Source organism: Arachis ipaensis, chromosome B1, assembly GCF_059453495.1.
Source record: "Arachis ipaensis isolate K30076 ecotype BB chromosome B1, ASM5945349v1, whole genome shotgun sequence".
In the NCBI taxonomy this organism is placed as follows: domain Eukaryota; kingdom Viridiplantae; phylum Streptophyta; class Magnoliopsida; order Fabales; family Fabaceae; genus Arachis; species Arachis ipaensis.
In genome coordinates, this window is record NC_142436.1 from 140940568 (window position 1) to 140960861 (window position 20294).

Below are 20294 nucleotides of genomic sequence, written 5' to 3' on the forward strand. Positions count from 1 at the left end.
TGCAATTGAAAATCCCATATAACGTAAATGAAAGCAGTCTTGCCACTTTGGTATAAGACTATACAATGCGTGAAACATCTCATTAGCAATACCCAACAGACACATATTCGGGTGGAGAGCGTTACAATGACAACCAAGAAAGAGAAAATTCCAGATGAAATACCAAATTTAAGTATAGCCTCGTCAATAACAACAAATTTATAAAGGAAAAAAGGTGGTCAAAATTGGACTGCAATAAGCCGGGATCTTAATTGAAATTTATAAATTATCATGACAAATCCGTGGATGCAATAAATTCACCAGCATCTTTGAGTATTTTCCTTGCGCGCCAATAGATTGCAGTAGCCTTTTCTGATGTTCCCATCTGCAAAATAAACCCCCCAAAAAAAGTCATATACTTCACTATTCAGTTTGATTAATAACCATCCCAAGCAGAAGAACTTTACCTTGGTCTCCATTCGGTAGTAATTTTGCCACAAGCTGACATTTTGGTCATAAGTTGCAAGTGCAGATTCATATAATTTCCTGGCATTTACGAGACCATCTTTATCACCTAATGATGCATAGTTTGCTTCCAAGTCAATGCAGCTTTTATATAAAGCAAGCCCGGGACGTGGTAATGCTACATATCTGCAATAAGAAACCAATTCAGGAATCAAAGGAAACATGAAAGAGAATCTCCCAGAAATGAAGCATGTATAGTTATAAGTATAACATCGCGCTGAACTAATGCCACACAGCACATACCGCTTATATATATGTCTGGCCTGCTGAATTCCATCCTTTTGAAGTATAAAGTTCACAATGGCAGCTGAAAGGGAAAACCCATTTTCACTGCCACCATCTCTGGTCAAAATAACAACCGATATCTCCACTAGTTTATCAAAATACTCTCTTTGATTTGCATAGAATTTAAGTCCCTGCATTTGAGTGACAGAACAATATAGATACCATAAAGTGAGGTAATATGATTGAAGCTGACTTTATATGAGACAAGACTGATTGAAGGGAAGTGAGAAACTGGTTGTGACAGCATACCTGTACCCACAAATTCTCTGATTTGGAAGCACTAACTTTTGTCAGAATTTGCCTAAAGAGTTCAAAGAGGGATTGCAGATCAGCATCACTTGGCAATGTCGAATTCATTGTGATACATCTAATTTCTATAGTGATCCTTAATTCCCATAACTGAACTGATTCAGCAAGTTTTCCACTGCTAAGTTTTCTAGCTAGTTTCCTTGCCTTATCCAATTGTCTCAACTGCAAATACAAGGACACGTGTTTGCAAGCAAGATATTCAGTAATGCACTCCATGCTTTCAGCCCTTTCATACACTTCAAGTAAATGGGATGTATATTTTACTGAAAGACCAGATGATAACCTATTTTCTCCTTTAGGAGCTACAATACCCATTAGAAATTCTGCATACATGCTAAACATGACACCTGAAGGAACAGATTTTAAAGCCTCCTCATAAACCTGCAAAATCAAAAACAGCCCAAAGTTCAATACATCAATATGGCATACAAGACAATGATCCAATCAATATTTTCCTTAGAACATCCTTCCTTGTCCATAATGTTAAGTTCAAGGCATTGACAAATCTCAGTCACTTAATTCAAATTACTATTGCTCATCCAGTTCAGTGCTTACACAGGAACATACCTGAACTGCTTTTTGCACCCGGGGATCTAGGACTTCTTCGCTAATATCCACCAGCATATTTTCAATGTCACATTCTTGCCTTGCAAGCCAGTTCCAGAATTCTGGTTTTGTTGAAAAATCCCTCTTCATATCATGCAATATATCCTTTCTTAAATCTTCATAATGCGCTAAATTTGTACCCTCCAATATCTCAAAAAAGCGCTTCCTAAGACTGAGACTTGAAGGAACAGCTTCAAGTGCTCCTTCATAGACAGTTCGATAGATGTTCATACCATGCTCTTCAAATAATTCTTGTTTCTGCCTCAACTCACCACCCTCAACATTCTGCTCATCACTATTATCTTTTTCATCAAGGGTCATAAACAACTCTTTGTTCTCATCTCTCCACTGCTTCTCATCAGCAGTTCTAGGATCACGAGTGAGAGTCCCCTCATCCTCGCCCAAAGCAACCTTGCGCGCCTTCAACTTATTTAGGTATACAAGTTCCATCCGAAGGTACTCTACCCAAAGGTCTTCTGATGTTGGACAAACTCTGAGACCTTCCTGCATCAAAGCACGAGCAGCTGCTACATTCAAGTTATTATCAAATTCCCAAGCCGCAGCGTAAATCCAAACTCCAGGTACCTTGGGATGAAACCTAATAACCTTTGCCAGTGCCTACAAAATTTCAAAAGGCCAAAATGCTCATACCACCTAAGCATAAACAAAATTGAACTCTTAAAACAAATCACAATTCATAAATTCGTCCTTTAATAATCCTGTGTAATGTGCACACCAAATTAAAAAGTTATTATCTATGTCTTAAACAATCAGGTATATCTATAATTTTAGGTTAAGATGAAATGATTAACAGGAAGCTACCTTCTTCATTCTACCGTTTTTCCTCTGCCTGCAGAACTCAAGGTAGCGAAACCAGAGATCAATGTCGCCCTTGTAACGCTTCAAAGCTAGCTCATAAATCTCCACGATTCTGCGCATACCAGCGGCATCGGACTTGGACTTCTTGAGCTTCTTGTTACCCTGCTTCTTGAGCTCGCGAGCAACCGACTTCTTGCGGAGGCCGCGGAGGGCGTCAAGCTGAGTCTCATAGTCCACGTAGGCAAGGAAGTCCTGCTTGAGAGGACACGGCCGCTTCAGCCTGTACTCGAATTTGCGGCGCTGTTTCACGATCTCGGCTATCTCGAGGCGGCTGAAGAGGCCGCGCTGCTCGAGGTCGTCGAGCTCGTCGAGCATGCTTTCCATTCTGTACTGCACTACGTCCGCCATGTCTCCTGCTTCGTGTGCGACTCCGTTCTGATGAATGGAGGAAGACCACCGTCAACCGCGAAGGCGCGAATGATGCTGTGCTTCGTTGATGAGGTTGAAGAAGGGTTTTAGTTGGATTGGGCTTTGTGGGCGTATATTCAGCTTCACTAGATTAGTTGGCAGATTATACCCTAAAAATATGAAATTGGTCTATTAGAAACTTTTGTAAACTTGGCCCAAATAAAAAGAAAAAATTTCTAGATATTTTGTTTGGTTTGGTGGTGCCTCATACACTTCATGTGTATCCCCAGGTGGCTGTGCCACTAAAAATTCATGAAGATAGTTAATGGTTAAATTATGTTCCTAAAAATTAGCCCCTAATCAATTATTGGCTAGAAAAAATATATTTTTGATATCTCATAAAAAATTATTATACTATTATAAACAATTTTAATTATTCGTCTGTTACAAGTTTGATTATTTTAGCTGATTATTTGATTGGAAAAAAAATTATAAATTAATATATATAACAACTAATTTAATAACGATTTTTAATATACATAGAACATTTTGTTAATTGTTATATATATGTGTATATATTAATATACCAACTTGACTCTTGGCTTGTTGAATTACCATATTAGAATTAGAATTTTCGAAATTAGGACCTTTTGTCAATTGAAATATAAATTCGTATCTCTATCTAGCTTTGATTAATTTCTATTAGGCACATGATGATTAATTTCTATTAGGCACATGATGTAATATTTCAATAAGGATTAAAAGAACTTAATGCGTACAACATTTGGCAGCAAACTGCAAATATTATTAAAAAAAAAGGAGAATTATTCGATTGTGGTTGAATTTTGTTGGCCAAGCAACATTACAAGCATAGATCACAAATTGTGCACCATCCGTTAAAAAAATGAGCAGCTGAAGATGAGTTGTCGATAGTAAAACTAAAATCCCCGCAAATATGGTAAGCATAAATTAATAGAATCAAATGGACATGAATGGTGTCACCCTCTCGTGACACGATAGAAATGTAAGTAGCTAGAATCAAATCAGAAAGGCCTAGTGCGACGACCAGTTGCCCTGCCACAGAGAAGTGCATTCTTTGGCACCGGATATTCGTCCCTCCATGATCCTGAAGGTGTGTATACTCTCAGATAAAATTGTTGTCCCAAGTATTGCCTTGCCCAGTTCTCAGACCTTATGTTCCACATTCCCACGTTGTCCAGTGGCATGTATATTGCAGTCCATGACCTTGGATATACCTGTGTTGTGCATCTTGCTACTGTGTCTCTCAAATTGTAGCTTCCTCTACTATTAACCGTCCACTGCCCACTCCCAAACCTATTCAATTCAATTCAGTTCAATCCACACAAATTCTTACCTTTTTGTAATAAATTTATATAATGCAAGTGTACTGTATGATAAGCTTACCCTACAACAAAGAACGAATAGCCATCAATATGCCATGACTGCACAGTATCCTCCCAGTTTTGGAACACAATCTCCACAAATTCATGGAAGTTTGCCCCCATCACTGCAGTTTGGAGATAACCGTTTCCCCCGGTGGGGTTGGTAGGCATGCTTCCCACCCAGTAGACTCCACCAATGTTGAAGTAGTCCGCGAGTTTCAATGGTGTATCCGGCTGAACATAAGACACACTGTTTACAGCAAACCTCTGCTTGCCATTGATATAGGGAGCAGAGTTTGCGAGCATGATGGTTCGAGTGGGTATGATCATTCCATAGTGGTAAGATCCTTGAGGATTTGGTCTTGGTCCACTTGCTGTCAGGTTCCACCTGGTTTGAACATGGAAGCATGTTAGTTATTAGTTAATTTGATCAAATTGCTTGTAATTCAAGAAAGGACTATCGCAATAATGTATGTATACCGGATGCTTCTGGCCTGAAAAACAGAGGAAACAATATCAGTGGTGGGGCCTCCAGGAACAGGACCCGATACCCCGGTGTGAGAATTGCTGTAGTGAAGAACAGACGTAGTTGTGAGGACCCGTCTGGTAAAACGCGTAGATACAACAATGTAGTAATCCTTGGGAGGTTGATCGGCAGTGACGAGCACGGAATAGGACTGTCCAAGATGGATGTCAAGGGAGGAGTAGGTGTTCTGAAGAGTATGAGATCCTTCGACCTCCACAAGTTTCATCTTGTGGCCTTGGATTCTAAAGTTGATGGATGTTGTGAGCCCCACGTTTGATATTCTGAATCTGTAAGTCTTACCTTGATCTACTGTGAATGTGTTTCCATTCCAACCGCGTCCGTTGATAAGAAGCCCATCAGGGAATGGAAGGTTATGCCCATTCTCCAGGAGGCGTCTCAATCTCTATAATTATCAAGAATTACATAAAGAAGAAGAAAGTGTATTTGAGATGAATGTATAGAGAAGGGGGAACCGGGCTTACATGGTGATCTAGCTTGAACCAGTCTCCAGCAAGAATGTAAAAGTCACCAGCAGGAGGAGGAAAAGGGACGGGAATCTTAGGGCGGCTCCAGATTCTGATGGCGCCAAATGCTCCAGCAGCTTTGTGCATTCCAAGAGAAGGGAAGTAGAAGAAGCTGCCAATCTGATCTTTGACTTGGATATTGTAAGTGAAGTTCCTGCCAGGTGGGATTGGACAGTTTGTGCCAGACACTCCATCCTGCCATGAATTTCTTCTGTGTTGTAACCCATTCCTGCACCACAACTCGCATCACTCCACATTATCAACTATCAACTATGCATATATGTCAAATAAAATGCTAATTTTGTTAGGTCTTAAGTCGAAGGGAAATATCCAAATTCATGTCTTATTTTTTTTTAATAATCCATATTTGTAGCAATTGAAATACTTTTGTTCTTTTCAAAATTAAAAATGATTGATTATAATTATTTTGAATCCATTTCTCAATCAAGAACCAGAGATGCCTTTCTTACTTATCATTGGAAAGTAAATTAACATAAATACAATAGTAAAAAGAGATAATACAAAAATATGTAAACTATACAAACAAGTCAAGGTAGATTATCTACACTAGCACTTCCCCTTAAGAAATCTGCAACAGAGTATCCTATTTCGGGAATACTTCTATTCTGTTACAATTTTGACTGCTCAATAACCAATTTGGTCCCAAAGTAAAGAATAATCAATAACACTAAAAGATGCTGTCAATACAGCCAAAATTCTTAAATTGCCAGCTACTCCGTGTATTTTTTTTTATCTACTTGTGGATCCATCTATATATTCCCTCAGTTGACAGCTGCCCATAAAATTCATGTTTATATGTTAATTAATATTGGCGTGCGATTTAATTTGACTACAAAATACAAATCACCACCGAGAATGGATTCTAATTTCTAATTGGCTGTTTGTTTGAAAGGGGTTTACAATTAAAAGAGAAATTTGATAAAGTGGCCAAAAGGACAGGCTAAGCCTCTATGCTCTCATCTCATTTCTAAGAAATTTTTAAATTAAATAATAATAAATCCCTTCGCGAGCTAATATTATTATAACCTTTTTTAATTAGCACTTTGTCAAACAAACGAACCCAAAAAGATCAAATATGCAAGTTTCTATAAGGAAAAAGAATGACGCTTTGAAAAATAAGTTCCCTATATATCCAATCCAAGAGAAGATAATGCACGTGAACAAGCAGTAAAGTGAAAGCGAAAAACATGGGGTGTCTGAACTAAAAGGGAAGAACCTTTAAATATTCTTAATAATAGATGTAGTAGCATACATTCCCCTGCATCTTACTTTTAATGAGAAACAAAAAATAAATAAAAACAACTATGAAGATAACACGCAAGAATGTTAAGACTTAGACAAAGAAGAAGAAGAAGTGTACCATGAAATGAGGAAGGGTTCTCTGAGGTAGTTATAGACACTGATAACCAAGTTGTCATTAGTAACGGCGTCAATATGAGGACCCGGGAACTGGCCGTTAATCAAGATCCCCTGCAAGAACGGAATTGAAAAGCGGTTATTTAGTTAGTAAGTTGTTAAGGAAAGAAAAAGGGATGGAGGAGTACCTGTTGTTTAACACCAAGGGGGTAGATGTCACCATAGGTGACCTTCCAAGTGAAGAACCTGTAGGGGTCTTCAGAGTTTACAGAACAGGATAGAAGAAGAAGAATGAGAGAAGAAAAGAGAAGAATGCATGGCCTCATTTTTTGCAAACACACTCAACTGGAAAGGAAGAGTGTTGTTTGCTTGAGATTTGGAAAGCGTAGATCTGTCAGTTGTTATGTATACCGAAGGCGTTCTATTATTTATTTATGATATTAATAATTGACAACACAACACACTCACAGACTCACTACTCACTAGGCGTAGGTTATTACATCTACAACTAGTAACTAGTAATGGACTAATAGTATTCGCAATTTAGCGCAATTCTACGAGGACAACGAGAGCAAATTAATGTGATTCTCTCTTTCGGCGAGTGCACTGCATCCCATTCAACTAATGAAGGAAGAGTTAATTTACAAATTAGTCTCTAAAAAATTAATTATTTTTAAAATTTATTCTTAAAAATTTTTATTAATTAAATTAATTTTTAAAAAATTACATAATTATTTTTGTCTTTTTTTTCACTCAATTAATAATTTTTGTCAATAATTAATGTTATTATATATTAACTAACAACATACATAATACTTAGTATATTCAATTAGACACTGATAAGATATATTTATAAAAATTTATTAATTTAGTCTATTTTTTTAATTATATAAGCCATAATTCTAATATAACTTAACGATACTAAATTGATAAATTTTTATAAATATATTTGTTCAACGTCTAATTGAATATACTAAGTATCATGTATGATATGAGTTAACATATCGTATTATTAATTATTGATAAAAAATACTAATTAAGTAATTAAAAAATAAAAATAATTAATTTATAATTTTTAAATAACTAATTTAGTGATAAAATTTCTTAAAAATAAATTTAAAAATAAATATTTTTTAGAGACTAATTTAACTTTTAATCTAATGAAGGAAATTATATTGCATTCAATATTTTGAGCCGTCGCTTTTTATTTAAGGCCACATTTTTTTTTAAGTTGGTGCTACATAATTTGTATCTTCATCGATAAAAGTAAGAGTGTGATAATGCCATTTTTTAATTATGTAATTTTTAAAATTATTATCTATTCTTGTTATTCTATCTTTTTTGTGATAATAAAGTTTCATAAAAATTGAGAAAAATCTACGAATAATAAAAAAAAAAAAACTCACATATATTTATATTTTTATAAAATTTATAATTAAAAATTATTATATGACAATTTAGTTAAATATATTAAATTATTTAATAATTTATAATTATTGTTAAAAGAAGCAAAATTCTTCTTTTAGTTTTAAAGTAAGAAATTATAGCTAATGGTTAAAGTAATACCAAATAATGACATATGAAAGTTTCAACTTAATTAACCATAATTACTAATATAAAATTTGATAAGTTTAGAACTTAATTGTAATTTTTGACTTAATCGAAGAATAAATTGTTATCTAATCATGTATTGAAAATAAATTACACATAATAATAAAATTAATTTGATATTTATTAACTTGATATAAAGACATATTAAACAGGTAGTAATTTGTTTATTTTTCATATCACTAATTTTAACAAATTTTATATAAATAATTTAGACATTTGCTAATGTATACTAAATTTTACATAGAATTAACGAGTAAAAATATAAAAGAAAATAAGTAAAATCTCTTATATGAATAATTTTGTGTATGAATTTTTATAATATGTAAAAGAGTATTATAGATTTTTTATATATTTTTAAAAAATATAATCTTTTTTAATTATTGTCTAAATTATTAAGTTGAGTTTCGTCAATTTAATATCTGTAAATTTTAGATGTGTTATAAAAAAATAAATTTCATAAAAGTAAAGTAAAACTATACTATTTGTGTTAAGGGCAGCGCGACAAGTGAGAAGAGGAGAAGCGGGTCCTGGGTTATTTTGTTCGGAAGCCAAAATGAAAATTTAAGAGATGGGATTGAGTTGTGACTTGTGAGCACGGGGGTTGCAGGGTCTTAATAATGGACCGTCTGGATCAGATCACATGTTTCCCAAAGTGGTGCCCATTAATCTAATCTAAATCCATTTTAATATTTTATACTTTAAGCACCCTGGAAGGCTGGAAGGTGCAAGCCTACACAGCACAGCACAGCTCATATAGTATTTCATTTCTTCCAATTTTTATACTCACTCAACATCGAGGTTTGATGAATTCACATGCGTCTGTACTCTGGTCTGGACTGTCAATTTGGATTCCCTCGTCTAACATAAAATATAACCAGTAAAGGACAAACTTATTCTTATTGTTTTATCAGGTTCACTACAAATTTAAATTTTTTTAGTAATTAAATTTAATTAAGTTAATTTAAATTCAACGAAAATTAATTTTATTAATGAAAAACTGAGCGTATCTAACTCTCCACTAACACAAATGTATCTCCTATTTTTTATTATGAATATTTTCTTTTTTTTTGTATGTTTTTTTTTATCATTATTTTTTTATTGTTATTGTTGTTACCGTATTCTCTTTTTTTCTTTTTTTCTATTCTTTCCGACGAATGTATCTAACAAATATTTTTTCTTTGATTTTTTTAATTTTTTAATTTTTATTTTTATTAAAACAATAAACAAAAAAAATTAAGAAAAAAATAAAAAATAAATAACAAAAAGAAAAAAAGATTACGATACGAAGAAAAAGATGAGTTACACAGAATTTGTGAGAAAATAACATCAAAATTTTTAATTTTAAGAAGTTTTTAAATTTTGATATCGAAATTTTTTAACCGTGACACATATTTTTATTAAGAGGGTGAAATAAAAATTACGAGAAGAAGAAAAAGATAATGATGATGACTATGTCTATGACGACCACGACGATGAGGTGGAGTTTTAAGTTATGCAAAACTTATTAGAAAATAGCACAAAAAAATTTTAATCTTTATACACAATTTTTTTAATTTTGATACCAAAATTTTTTAATCATGATATAAGTTCTTGTTAAGATGATGAACAAGAATTATGAAAATGTAAAACAAAAAGAAGAAGAAAACGGTGATAATGACAACGACGAGGAAAAAGAGGAGGAGGGAGGAAGAAGTAGTTTTGAATTGTGCAGCATTTATCTAAAAAAATAACATCAAAATTTTTTAACCGCAACACAGAAAATTTCTTAATTTTGATACCGAATTTTTTTAACCGTGACATAGAAATTTCTTATCCGTGTTATTTTTAACTAAACGATGTACTTTTCTTACCATTTAAATAGTTGGTTAGTATTGAATTCATATATAAGAGGTTTAGCCATTTCTTTGTCATTTACAACAAATTGATGTATTTTGTTGGTTGAGTGAGTTAAGGTTTTGGACTTGTGATTTTGTGTCCTTTATAAAAATTTCTATGTCATTTCTAACTAAATAATGTATTTTATTATCACTTAATTGATTGTGTGGTATTAAATTGAAGAAGAAGAGGATAAGGAGGAAGAGTTGAGTTATGCAGAATTTAACAAAAAATTGTACCAAAATTTTTTAACCGTGACACAAGAAATTTTTTAATTTTGACACCAAAAACTTTTAATCAAGACACAGATTCTTGTTAAGAGGGTAAAATAAGAATTATAAAAATATGAAAGAAAAAAAAAAGATGATAAAAATGATCATAATGATGAAAAAGAAGAAGAGAAAGAGGAATAAGAGTTTTAATCATGATACATGAAATTTCTTAATTTTGAATTGAAATTTTTTAATAGTGTCATTTTATAATTGAATGAATCATTAAATTCATTGTCTGAAATTTAACTAAAAAAATATTGATAATGGTGATGGTGATAATGATAAAGTAGGAAAAAGAAAAAAAAAAGAAAAAAAATAAAAAAATAAATAAGAAAAGAAAAAAATAGTGGTCAACAATTAGGACAATAATAATTAAAAAAAAAAGAAAAAAAAAAAGAAGAAAAAAAAAGTAGTTAGAGTATAAAAAGTTTCCGTCCATAAATGTAAAATAAGTTATAATAAATTGGTTAGGTATCTTGATTGGTTGAAGAATTTTTTCGTTATTTTATATAAATTCTTTTTATTTGTTCATCTTATTCTATAATTTATTAAAGATAAAAAATTCTTTGTATAGTTGTACGGTTGCAAGACAAATTTATCAATTTATTGAATAAAAAAAAGTTGAATGAAAATGATTGTGGTAAGGTTTTATACTTTCATTAAACACTTCTGTTAGGAAATAAATAATCACAAAAAACTTATTAGTTTACACTTGGTGCGGCTTTATACAGTTATTAAAAAGTTTATGTTATCCTATATGTACAGCATCAGCTGAACAAAATTGGTCGCATCTAACAATGCTAAGAGTAGGCTAAATAAAATAGAAAATAAATTGCGGGGATAGCTCAGTTGGGAGAGCGTCAGACTGAAGATCTGAAGGTCGCGTGTTCGATCCACGCTCACCGCATTTTGTATGTTGCTGTTTTGTTTAGTTTCATGGTTCCATAGTCGGTGGTAGCATAGGTGATGGGTGCCAGCAACAAAAGCAACTGATTTGCGTTTCTGTGTTTTGTTCGTAATTGTGTCTGCTGCAATTGTTCACGTGATGAATGGGAAACAAAAGCTGCCTGGTAGGGTTACAAGCATGGATAGGGGCCCCAGACGAAGACCCATCCCTAGTCATCATAAATTAAGGTTACGTTCCTTAAACAATGAGATCAATGACGGATATTTCATGCTAAGTATGTAAGCAATATGCCGTCGGTGGGGTGTTGTTCCAATCTAGATAAAACCATTAAAGAAAGATTCATCATTCTTCTGCATAAGCTAAGGGTGGAATAAACTATATCCATTTATTTAATTGTTGGTTAAAAGATGCTACACTAAATGATTGACCGCATTATGCTGGTGATTATTATATACATTGGCATTTAGCTCGTTCATGTTTGAATTAGTAGTTCAGTCATAAGAAAAATCAATTCAATTATCCCGGAAGATGCTCGCAAAATGGAATACTAGTACTATACAAAATCATCATTTAATTGTTATTGTGGTCCAACTACATACGCGGTCTTAGCTTGGTGATTGTTCATATTACAGTTCGTACAAAAGGGCAACGGTAGATGTTGTCGGCAAGAACATTACTGTACTATACTACGTACGCCAATAGTATAATTTGCATTGAAAACTATGCATCAGGATCATTACTGTGACTTCCAACTTCACAGGATTGCGGGGTCAGCCATATAATAGCAACCTTAATGCTGTCTGAAATATGAAGAGAACTTATGGGTCCACTCAATCTATGCTTATGCTTGAGGCAGAGACACGAGAGAATAGTTTATGTAGAGCTTCCTCATGCATGCAGGCACTCACATCTCCTAATTCATTCAGCTTCCATGGATTTTACATGAATTTATGGTTTAGTTTATCTAAATTAATAGCATCATTAGCTCCTCTATTGTCTGGGGGAATGGGGATCGCTTTTTTATTTAAATAAGTATAAGAAAATGATTAATCCCCAGAATGCCATGGATGAAAAATTGGAACAAATTGTGCATGGCCATCTCAAGGGCAGCACACACGAAATAGAATTGCACTCCATTCCAAGAAAGTCGCACACGAAATGGAGCCTCCAATTCACCTGCATCACTCACGAAATAGAGCTTCCAACGTAGGCAGGGCAGACGCGAAATGGAGCGTGTCAATTCTCCTTCCAAGCTGGGGATGCTAGACATGAAATGGTGATTTTGTGTGGCCCTGCCTGCGTTGGAAGCTCCATTTCGTGGGTGATGCAGGTGAATTGGAGGCTCCATTTCGTGTGCGTCTTCGATGGCAATGTGCAATTTGTTCCAATTTTCTACCCATGTGCATTCTGGGAATTAATCATTTTCTTATATTATTTAAATAAAAAAAACCCAGTGGGGGATCTTCAACTTTTGTTTCGGGTTCCCACCACCCACTTTCACAGGTTATCATTAGCTAAATTTTTTTTTTCTATCATTTACATTTAGTGGCAAATTAGACCATGTATGGGTGGTTTATGTATGATGGAAGAAGTCGATATATGGCTTCCATTTGTAATTTTATGATTGAGTGAAATATTTTGGGATTAAGCGAATCGAGTGGGTGTTGATGGCCGTGTCACAGTGTCTAGAAGTTATATGTTATCTTGTTTTATTATTGTTATAGCTTTGCTATTTGTTCCACTCTGCTATGTTGAGCTCCCTTTGATTCAAAAAAAAATTTCATTTATTTTCACTAAAAGCCTCCAAATTTCATTCCTCCTAATTTTGAGGTGTAGAGTGGAATCCATTTATCCAAACAATAGAAGAAACATATTATTCCATTCATTTGACTTGATTCCACTCCATTCCTGGATTTTACATCATGGTCCGTTATAGCTCCTCCATTCATGAGCCATAACTCGGTCAGATAAATGCTCCGTCATAACCGACGACAAAACGGTAATACAATCAAAGGACGTTACCTATCTTTTTATAACCGACTTTAAATACTAAAGACGTAATAGCCGAGCAGTCTACCATATAAAAGCCAGGTAAAATATTTTTTTCGGTAAGTAAGATATTGCACAATATACTGACTTAAGCTTCGGAGTGCCTTTGCAGGTATACTCCCCCTCATTTGTTCGCGCTATTCACGTCACACCAGAAAGAAAAGCTCGGAATTCAAGGATTGGACGATCAGCCTCAAAGCGCATAAGCTCATTTGATACCTCTATTTCGCAAGCAAGAACAACATCAATTCGAAGTTCAAACATGGCATTGGTATTTCTATTTTCTAAGGATGAAAGTGGGGACAGTTCACGAATGTATATATGCTGGCATTTTCAATATACGAATCATTCATGAATGTGTATTCTACCAGTGATGTGATAAGCATAGGAACTAGAGAATAGAGAGAAAGACACGCAATTCGTTGAAAATATAAAACCAAAACGAAGGCAGCATTCTGCAGTCTGTACCCACCTAGAATGTCAACTACCTCTCCTTTAGTCTATACAAAAACTGCATGCAAAACATGCCATTGAGTGAGATTAATGGTTCCATTGGCCGGATTCTTCAGAGCGCATTACTTGTTTGAAATTGTCAAGAGCAGGCCATAATGATCACTAGGCAAAACAGGGAGTACCAGTTGTTTTATCTCTTTTCTAACTTTCTTCTCTTTGGTGTATATCACACCGGGTATTGCATCCTTCCCAATCATGTCAATACTAGTTATCATAAGATCATGGAAACGGCATATAAACCGATCTAACCGCTTCTGGAGAGTACGGTTACCCGATAACATCTGGTTCGATTTGGTATCATATGTCCAACCAATTTCCTTTGGCCTCAGCTCAGACCAGGCATCAACCCACTCATTTTGTAAAGGATATTCACCATCCAATTTATCGTCCCAGTTCATGTCACCAGCAAAGATAACATTTGGGTACTTCTTGAGAAGGCTCAGAGCCTCATTGGCCTGCTGCACTCGTTCCTTGCTGTACATTTGATCCCATTTTGGTGGAGCCGGGCAGGGGCTTTCAAGATGGCTAGTAGCAACAACCAACGACTTGCCACCTGCAACTTCGACCTCAGCAATGCACAGTTCTCTTCCCATTATAGAATTGCTAAAGGGTTTGCTGCTGAAAGATTTCACTGGCAGCTTGCTTAACTACAATTAATTTGACGAGTATGTTACTAAGGCATAATAACTCCTTTAAAAGCGCTAAATACAAAAACAAGAATACTACATTCACAGGCTAAACTATAAAATAATGTGTGTGTGTGTAAACAATAAAATGCACATAAAAATGTTTGGTTCTATTACGTGAAGAACCCCCTTAATAAAATGCACATTAACAGAAAAATATGACATGCAGATTAATATATATCACAACATAATGAATGCAGCATGTGATCAAATGTAGAACTAAACTACAAATGGGGCATTAGTACAAATCAGGCAGATATATATATATATATATATATATATATCACAACATAATCAGACAAAAATGTAGTAAAAAGTATGAACTTTACAAAAATGTAGTTAAAAAGTCAGGAACTTTATACCAGCATACAAAAATATGGTCTTGAATAAGCCTTGTCAGAAGAAACCGAACAACGATACGCATTCCACCAGCTGGATTGCTTGAAAATGTCAAATATATTTGGAGTAACCTCCTGAAGCACAATTGGGTCAAAATAAGACGAACCCTAATAAACTTAAATTGCATTTTAACACACACACACTAGAAGTAAAGAACTAAAGAATAAGAAAGTGAAACCTGGAAGCAGATAAAATCAGGGGAATGAAGTTGAACAAGGTCACCAATAGCTTTCATCCTCTTGTTCAACTCCAAATCCTCCCTAAACCATACATTGTAGCTTAATATCTTCAATGTAGTGAAGTCTTTGCCCGAAGCAGCATTTTTTCCCTCAGGAACAAGCTCATCATCACTACTGAGATGGATGGAGTCATTGGAGGATTTGGTCTTTACGTCTCGAAATGGCGCTGGCTCAGCAGAATCGTCGTCATAGGTGGCCTTCCTCTTACAGTGGCGAAGAGGGAAGAAGACAGAGCCCACAGAAGCGTCGTTCTCAGCGTCTTGAAGTGTGTCGTTCAAATCGTCGATGTTGGAAAGGGAGAGAACGGGGCAGCGAGTGTCGCAAACTTCGCAAGCAGAGTTTTTGAAAGGGTTGAGAAAAGTGCAAGCCTTGCACGACCACTTTGGGGGCGAAGAAGAAGAGGAAGACGGAAGCGGGGGCGGGGAGGACGAAGAGGAAGATAAGCAGATTTCGCATTGGGATTTTTGGGAAGGAGGGTTTACAAAGGTGCATTTTTTGCATGCCCAAGACATTTTGATTGGAATGGAATTGTGAAATACAGGGATTAGGGATTGTTTCGGAGTTCTAGGGTTCAAGAGAAGAAACCTCACAGAGACTAACGACGATGAAAATGATGAAAAACAGGAGATGCAGTGCAGCAGTGGTACTCGTTTCATTTCAATTTTGAAATTTGAAGCCGCTTTTGCAATGCAATTGAAACGACAAACTCGGAGGGAATGTTTGTCCAAAACGGCACTCCTTCAATATTAAAATTTATATTGTTTGAATAAAAAAAAAATAGATGAAAAAAAAATAAGAAGAATTTTTTTTTATGGAAAGAAAAGTAAAGAGAGAAAAAATCATAATCAAGTGAAATTACATTAATACTCTTTTTTATATGTAAATTATTTTTTTAATAAAGGGTAAATATGTAATTGTATATTTTTTATTTTTTTTATATATTTTCATCTCATAGGAGAAGAAAAAATAATTAGTTGTAGGTCACTCCACTTTTTTCATTTTCTCTTAGTTTTTTTTGATGATCCAAATCAAGAAAATTTTGATTTTCCACCCATTTTTTTTCCTTTGTTTTCTTTCTCCCCAAATTTCCTTAAAACAAACACTGTCTAAGTCCTTTTAGGGACATTTAAGACCAAAATAAATATAGATGAATACTAAGGACTAGCAGAATTTGTAATGTGTAACCATCAATTAATCATCATTAATATTTTTAATGGTGCGAGATGATATTTAACGGTATAAAATTACTCAATTTTTTTATGATTAAGTGTTGGTCAAATTTTAATAAAAATACTTACCCTAGAAATATATACAAAAGTAATATATGCAGTGAAATAAAAAGCAAAGATGCTTTTGTTAAAAAGTTTTTGTTAAAGTCTCCAACTCTCCAAGTTACCTAGTTATAACAAAAACTTTTATCTAATGGAAGCACGTTGTTATAATAAATTTTAAAAGGATATATTTAACGGTATTTATATAATTTTTTTGAATATTTAAAAATATTTTAAATAGTTTTAGAACGTTTTAAAATGTTTTAAAAAATTTTAAAAAATTTTAAAAAGTCATAAAATATTTTAGAAGATAGTAAATGTATAAAGAATGGTATAAAATAATCTAAAAGTATTTAGAAAAATGTAGTAGAATAGATATTTGTAGTAAAAAAATTTGATGATCAATTTAAACCGTTGATTAAATTTAATCCTAACCATCTATTAAGGAGGTGAATGACTATAAATAGGAGTGAGAGTTAGAGTTTGGATGTGGTAGTCATTTTGTAACAAACACTTAAGTAATAAAATGTTCTTTCCACCAAAACTTCATTTCTCTTGTGTTCTCTTATATTATTAGCTTTCTTGTTAAGTATTGAGGGTTAGACTGACTTGGTTTTAACTCAAGAGGTTGAGTAAGTCTGAGTATCGGCACAGTAGCATTGGAGTGTGTCCAATGCCGTGACAATTTGGTATCGGAGCAAGGTTCGAGAGGGAGTACAAGTGGTTTGTGGGTATGACTTTTAGTGTAACCATGGAGCATGTTGAGTCTCAAAGGGGAAGGGATGCTATTCCTTCTCAATGGGGAAGCAAGAAGGCCTGTTCTTCAAGTAAGTCTAGAGTTAAGGACTCTAACTTCTTAAAAAAGAGAGTTTTTATGTAGGAGATTGTTCTATCCTCTATGGATGAGTGCTTCCAAAGGATAGAACACGACAACGAGACCCTCGAGACTCACGTGTTAGGAAAACTAGATGCTTTCAAAGAAAGCAAGCTCCAAATAGAAGAGAAGCTTGAGTATTCCTTGAAACTATTTGAGGAGGTTCGAGTTTTGTTTGAGGAGGCGAGATCTCGACCAACCATTATAAGGGAGACGACAAAGATTGATCTCCCAAAGTTGAAGGAGTTCAAGGGAGTGAGGGACGCTCGAGAGGTGGAGAACTTTCTATGGCAAATAGAGAGATACTTTGAAGGCCAAGGGGTAGTCGAAAAAGCAATAAAGGTACACACTGCAGCTCTCTACCTTTCTGATAATGCTACTTTGTGGTGGAGGAGAAAATGTGTAGATACGGAGAAGGGTATTTGCAACATAGCCACATGGGAACATTTCAAAAGAGAGTTGAAAAGACAATTCTTCCCTGAAAATGTGATCTATGAAGCAAGGAAGAAGTTGAGGGAGTTGAAGCACAAAAGCACAATTAGCGACTACGTAAAGGAGTTCACTACTCTTACGCTTTAAATCCCTAATTTGGCATCAGATAATGAGTTGTTCTTCTTCATTGATGGACTCCAACCTTGGGCAAATTAAGAATTACAAAGAAGAAATGTTAAGGATGTTGACGAGGGGAAGACTTTAAACTCAAGTCTTCCTCCAAGCCTAGTTCTACTAAAGGTGGAAGAGACAAGGAGAAGAGTTTCTCAACTAAGAAGGAAGGAAGTACTCTTCAAAGAAAGAGTACAAGAAAAAGAAGAAAGCTTTTGTGCCCCAAGGAGGATGCATCGTGTGCAAGGGATCTCACCAAATGAAGAACTGTCCCAAGCTAGGGACTCTGACATCTATCGCCGAGGAACGAAAGGCTCAATCGTAAATAGCTTAGTGTGTTGGACCTGTCCAACTCATGAATACTGTGAAAGGCAAAGAGGCAAGCACTACAGAAAAAAAAAGGCTTGATGTATGTCAAAGCCTTTATCAATGAAAAATCCGTCATGGCTATGATCAACACTGGTGTTACACGTAACTTCATCACGCCTGATGAAACAAAAAGACTTAGGTTGAAGATCATCGAAAAGAATGACTAGTTCAGATCCGTGAATACTAATGGTAAACCTCTTAAGAGAGTAGCAAAAAGGGTTGAGATGACTCTTGGTTCTTAGAAGGGCCTTGTGGAGTTTTTCAATAGCACCCATGGATGTTTCCAAGATAGTCATTGGGCTCGACATGCAAAGGAATGCAAATATAATACCTATGTCATACTACAACATAGTATGCATCATGAAGAAAGGGTCTTCATGTATGGTCCCTACAGTCTCTAAAGCTAGAGGACCACCGATGCTTTCTACTATGCAACTCAAGAAAGTGTTCAAGAAGGGAGAGATTACATATTTGACTCTATTACAAGAGGAGTCAACATCTGAAAGAGAAGACATTTCTCCCAAAATCAAAGAAGTCCTTGAAGAAAATAAGGATGTAATGCCACTTAAGAGGAAGATGGATCAGAAGATTGAATTGGTGTTAGGAGCGAAACCACCTGCCACAACACCTTATAGGATGGCGCCACTAGAACTTGAGGAGTTGAAAAAGCAACTCAAGAATCTGCTAGATGATGGGTTCATCCGTCCATCGAAGGCACCTTATGGTACACCAGTCTTGTTCTAAAAGAAGAATGATGGTTCGTTGAGACTATGCATTGACTATCGAACACTTAACAAGGTAATCATCAAGAACAAATACCATATTTCTTTGATAGCCGATTTATTTGATCAACTTGATAGAGCTAAGTGGTTCTCAAAGTTGGATTTAAGGTCAGGATATCACCAAGTGAGAATTGACGATGCTGGTGAACCTAAAACTATATATGTCACGAGGTATGGATCATATGAGTGGTTGGTGTAGCCTTTTGGCTTAACCAATACTCCTACGATCTTTTGTACTTTGATGAACGAGATCTTTGGTCCTTATCTTGATTGGTTTGTAGTGATCTACATGGATGACATTGTTGTCTATAGCAATACCCTAGAGGAACATGAAAAATACTTACAAACTGTATTCAAGATCTTGCGAGAGAATAACGTATATGTGAAGAAGAAAAAGTATTCCTTTGCAAGGGACGAAGTCCACTTCTTGGGACACATCATTAAAGATGAAACTTTCTGCATGGATCAAAGAAAGGTGAAGGCTATTAAGGAGTGGGAGCCGGCAAACAAGGTATCTGAATTGAGGTTATTCTTTGGGTTGGCTAATTACTATCAGAGGTTTTTCAAGGGATACTCCACCAAGGCTGCACCATTAACTGATCTTTTCAAGAATAATCACTCTTGGAAATGGTCAAAGGAGTGTCAAAAGGTCTTTGATGAGTTGAAGGCTGCTATAACAGAAGGACCAATACTAGCACTACTCGACTACTCAAAGGTGTTTAAAGTCCATACTGATGCTTTTGACTACGCTATTGGACGGGTTTTGATGCAAGAAGGACATCCTATTGCCTTTGAAAGTCACAAGTTAAATGATACAGAGAGGCGATACACCATCCAAGAGAAGAAGATGACTGCGGTAGTGCATTGTCTGAGAACTTGGCATCACTACTTGCTTGGTTCACACTTCATCATTAAGATAGACAATGTGGCTACAATCTATTTCCAAACTCAGAAAAGGTTAAGCCCCAAACAAGCTAGGTGACAAGATTTCTTAGTTGAGTTTGATTTTGAATTTGAATACAAGTCAGGTAAGACTAATGTGGTAGCAGATGCGCAGAGCCGCAAGGCTGAGTTGGCAATAAT

The 20294-nt window shown here is 35.0% G+C and overlaps 3 protein-coding genes and 1 non-coding gene across 4 annotated transcripts; 1 reads left to right on the plus strand and 3 right to left on the minus strand.

The window, feature by feature from the left end:
- Positions 1 to 46: 46 nt before the first annotated feature.
- On the minus strand, positions 47 to 3103 carry LOC107636289 (U3 small nucleolar RNA-associated-like protein). The gene is made up of 6 exons (XM_016339811.3): positions 2527 to 3103; positions 1666 to 2322; positions 1039 to 1479; positions 748 to 920; positions 447 to 630; positions 47 to 364 (listed from the first exon to the last, which is right to left on the minus strand). Exons 1-6 carry the CDS (start codon positions 2929 to 2931, stop codon positions 269 to 271), a joined length of 1956 nt encoding a protein of 651 aa, XP_016195297.1. The 5' UTR covers positions 2932 to 3103; the 3' UTR covers positions 47 to 268.
- A 611-nt stretch (positions 3104 to 3714) lies between these two features.
- Positions 3715 to 7353, minus strand: LOC107636279 (L-ascorbate oxidase homolog). The gene is made up of 6 exons (XM_016339803.2): positions 6950 to 7353; positions 6766 to 6875; positions 5343 to 5613; positions 4815 to 5263; positions 4357 to 4722; positions 3715 to 4266 (listed from the first exon to the last, which is right to left on the minus strand). The coding sequence occupies exons 1-6, from the start codon at positions 7085 to 7087 to the stop codon at positions 3975 to 3977; spliced, it is 1626 nt and encodes a 541-aa protein (XP_016195289.1). The 5' UTR covers positions 7088 to 7353; the 3' UTR covers positions 3715 to 3974.
- A 4000-nt stretch (positions 7354 to 11353) lies between these two features.
- TRNAF-GAA (transfer RNA phenylalanine (anticodon GAA)) lies at positions 11354 to 11426 on the plus strand. The gene has a single exon. It is a non-coding gene; the product is annotated as a tRNA-Phe (tRNA).
- Positions 11427 to 13811: 2385 nt separating this feature from the next.
- LOC107636269 (endonuclease/exonuclease/phosphatase family protein) lies at positions 13812 to 16065 on the minus strand. The gene is made up of 3 exons (XM_016339794.3): positions 15252 to 16065; positions 15037 to 15147; positions 13812 to 14635 (listed from the first exon to the last, which is right to left on the minus strand). Exons 1-3 carry the CDS (start codon positions 15966 to 15968, stop codon positions 14051 to 14053), a joined length of 1413 nt encoding a protein of 470 aa, XP_016195280.1. The 5' UTR covers positions 15969 to 16065; the 3' UTR covers positions 13812 to 14050.
- Between the last annotated feature and the right edge of the window lie 4229 nt (positions 16066 to 20294).

Bases quoted from the DNA above. Each gene is read 5' to 3' on its own strand.
- LOC107636289 (XM_016339811.3), bottom strand. From the start codon at position 2,931: ATGGCGGACGTAGTGCAGTACAGAATGGAAAGCATGCTCGACGAGCTC. The intron at 1,480-1,665 runs GTATGTTCCTGT...TTGATTTTGCAG, and splicing joins GGGTGCAAAAAGCAGTTCAG to GTTTATGAGGAGGCTTTAAA. The intron at 921-1,038 runs GTATGCTGTCAC...ACTCAAATGCAG, and splicing joins CAGAGAATTTGTGGGTACAG to GGACTTAAATTCTATGCAAA.
- LOC107636279 (XM_016339803.2), bottom strand. From the start codon at position 7,087: ATGAGGCCATGCATTCTTCTCTTTTCTTCTCTCATTCTTCTTCTTCTA. The intron at 6,876-6,949 runs GTACTCCTCCAT...CCGTTCTTGCAG, and splicing joins CCCTTGGTGTTAAACAACAG to GGGATCTTGATTAACGGCCA. The intron at 4,723-4,814 runs GTATACATACAT...TGTTCAAACCAG, and splicing joins TTTCAGGCCAGAAGCATCCG to GTGGAACCTGACAGCAAGTG.
- LOC107636269 (XM_016339794.3), bottom strand. From the start codon at position 15,968: ATGAAACGAGTACCACTGCTGCACTGCATCTCCTGTTTTTCATCATTT. The intron at 15,148-15,251 runs GTTTCACTTTCT...ATTGTGCTTCAG, and splicing joins CTGATTTTATCTGCTTCCAG to GAGGTTACTCCAAATATATT. The intron at 14,636-15,036 runs GTATAAAGTTCC...AATTAATTGTAG, and splicing joins GACCATATTTTTGTATGCTG to TTAAGCAAGCTGCCAGTGAA.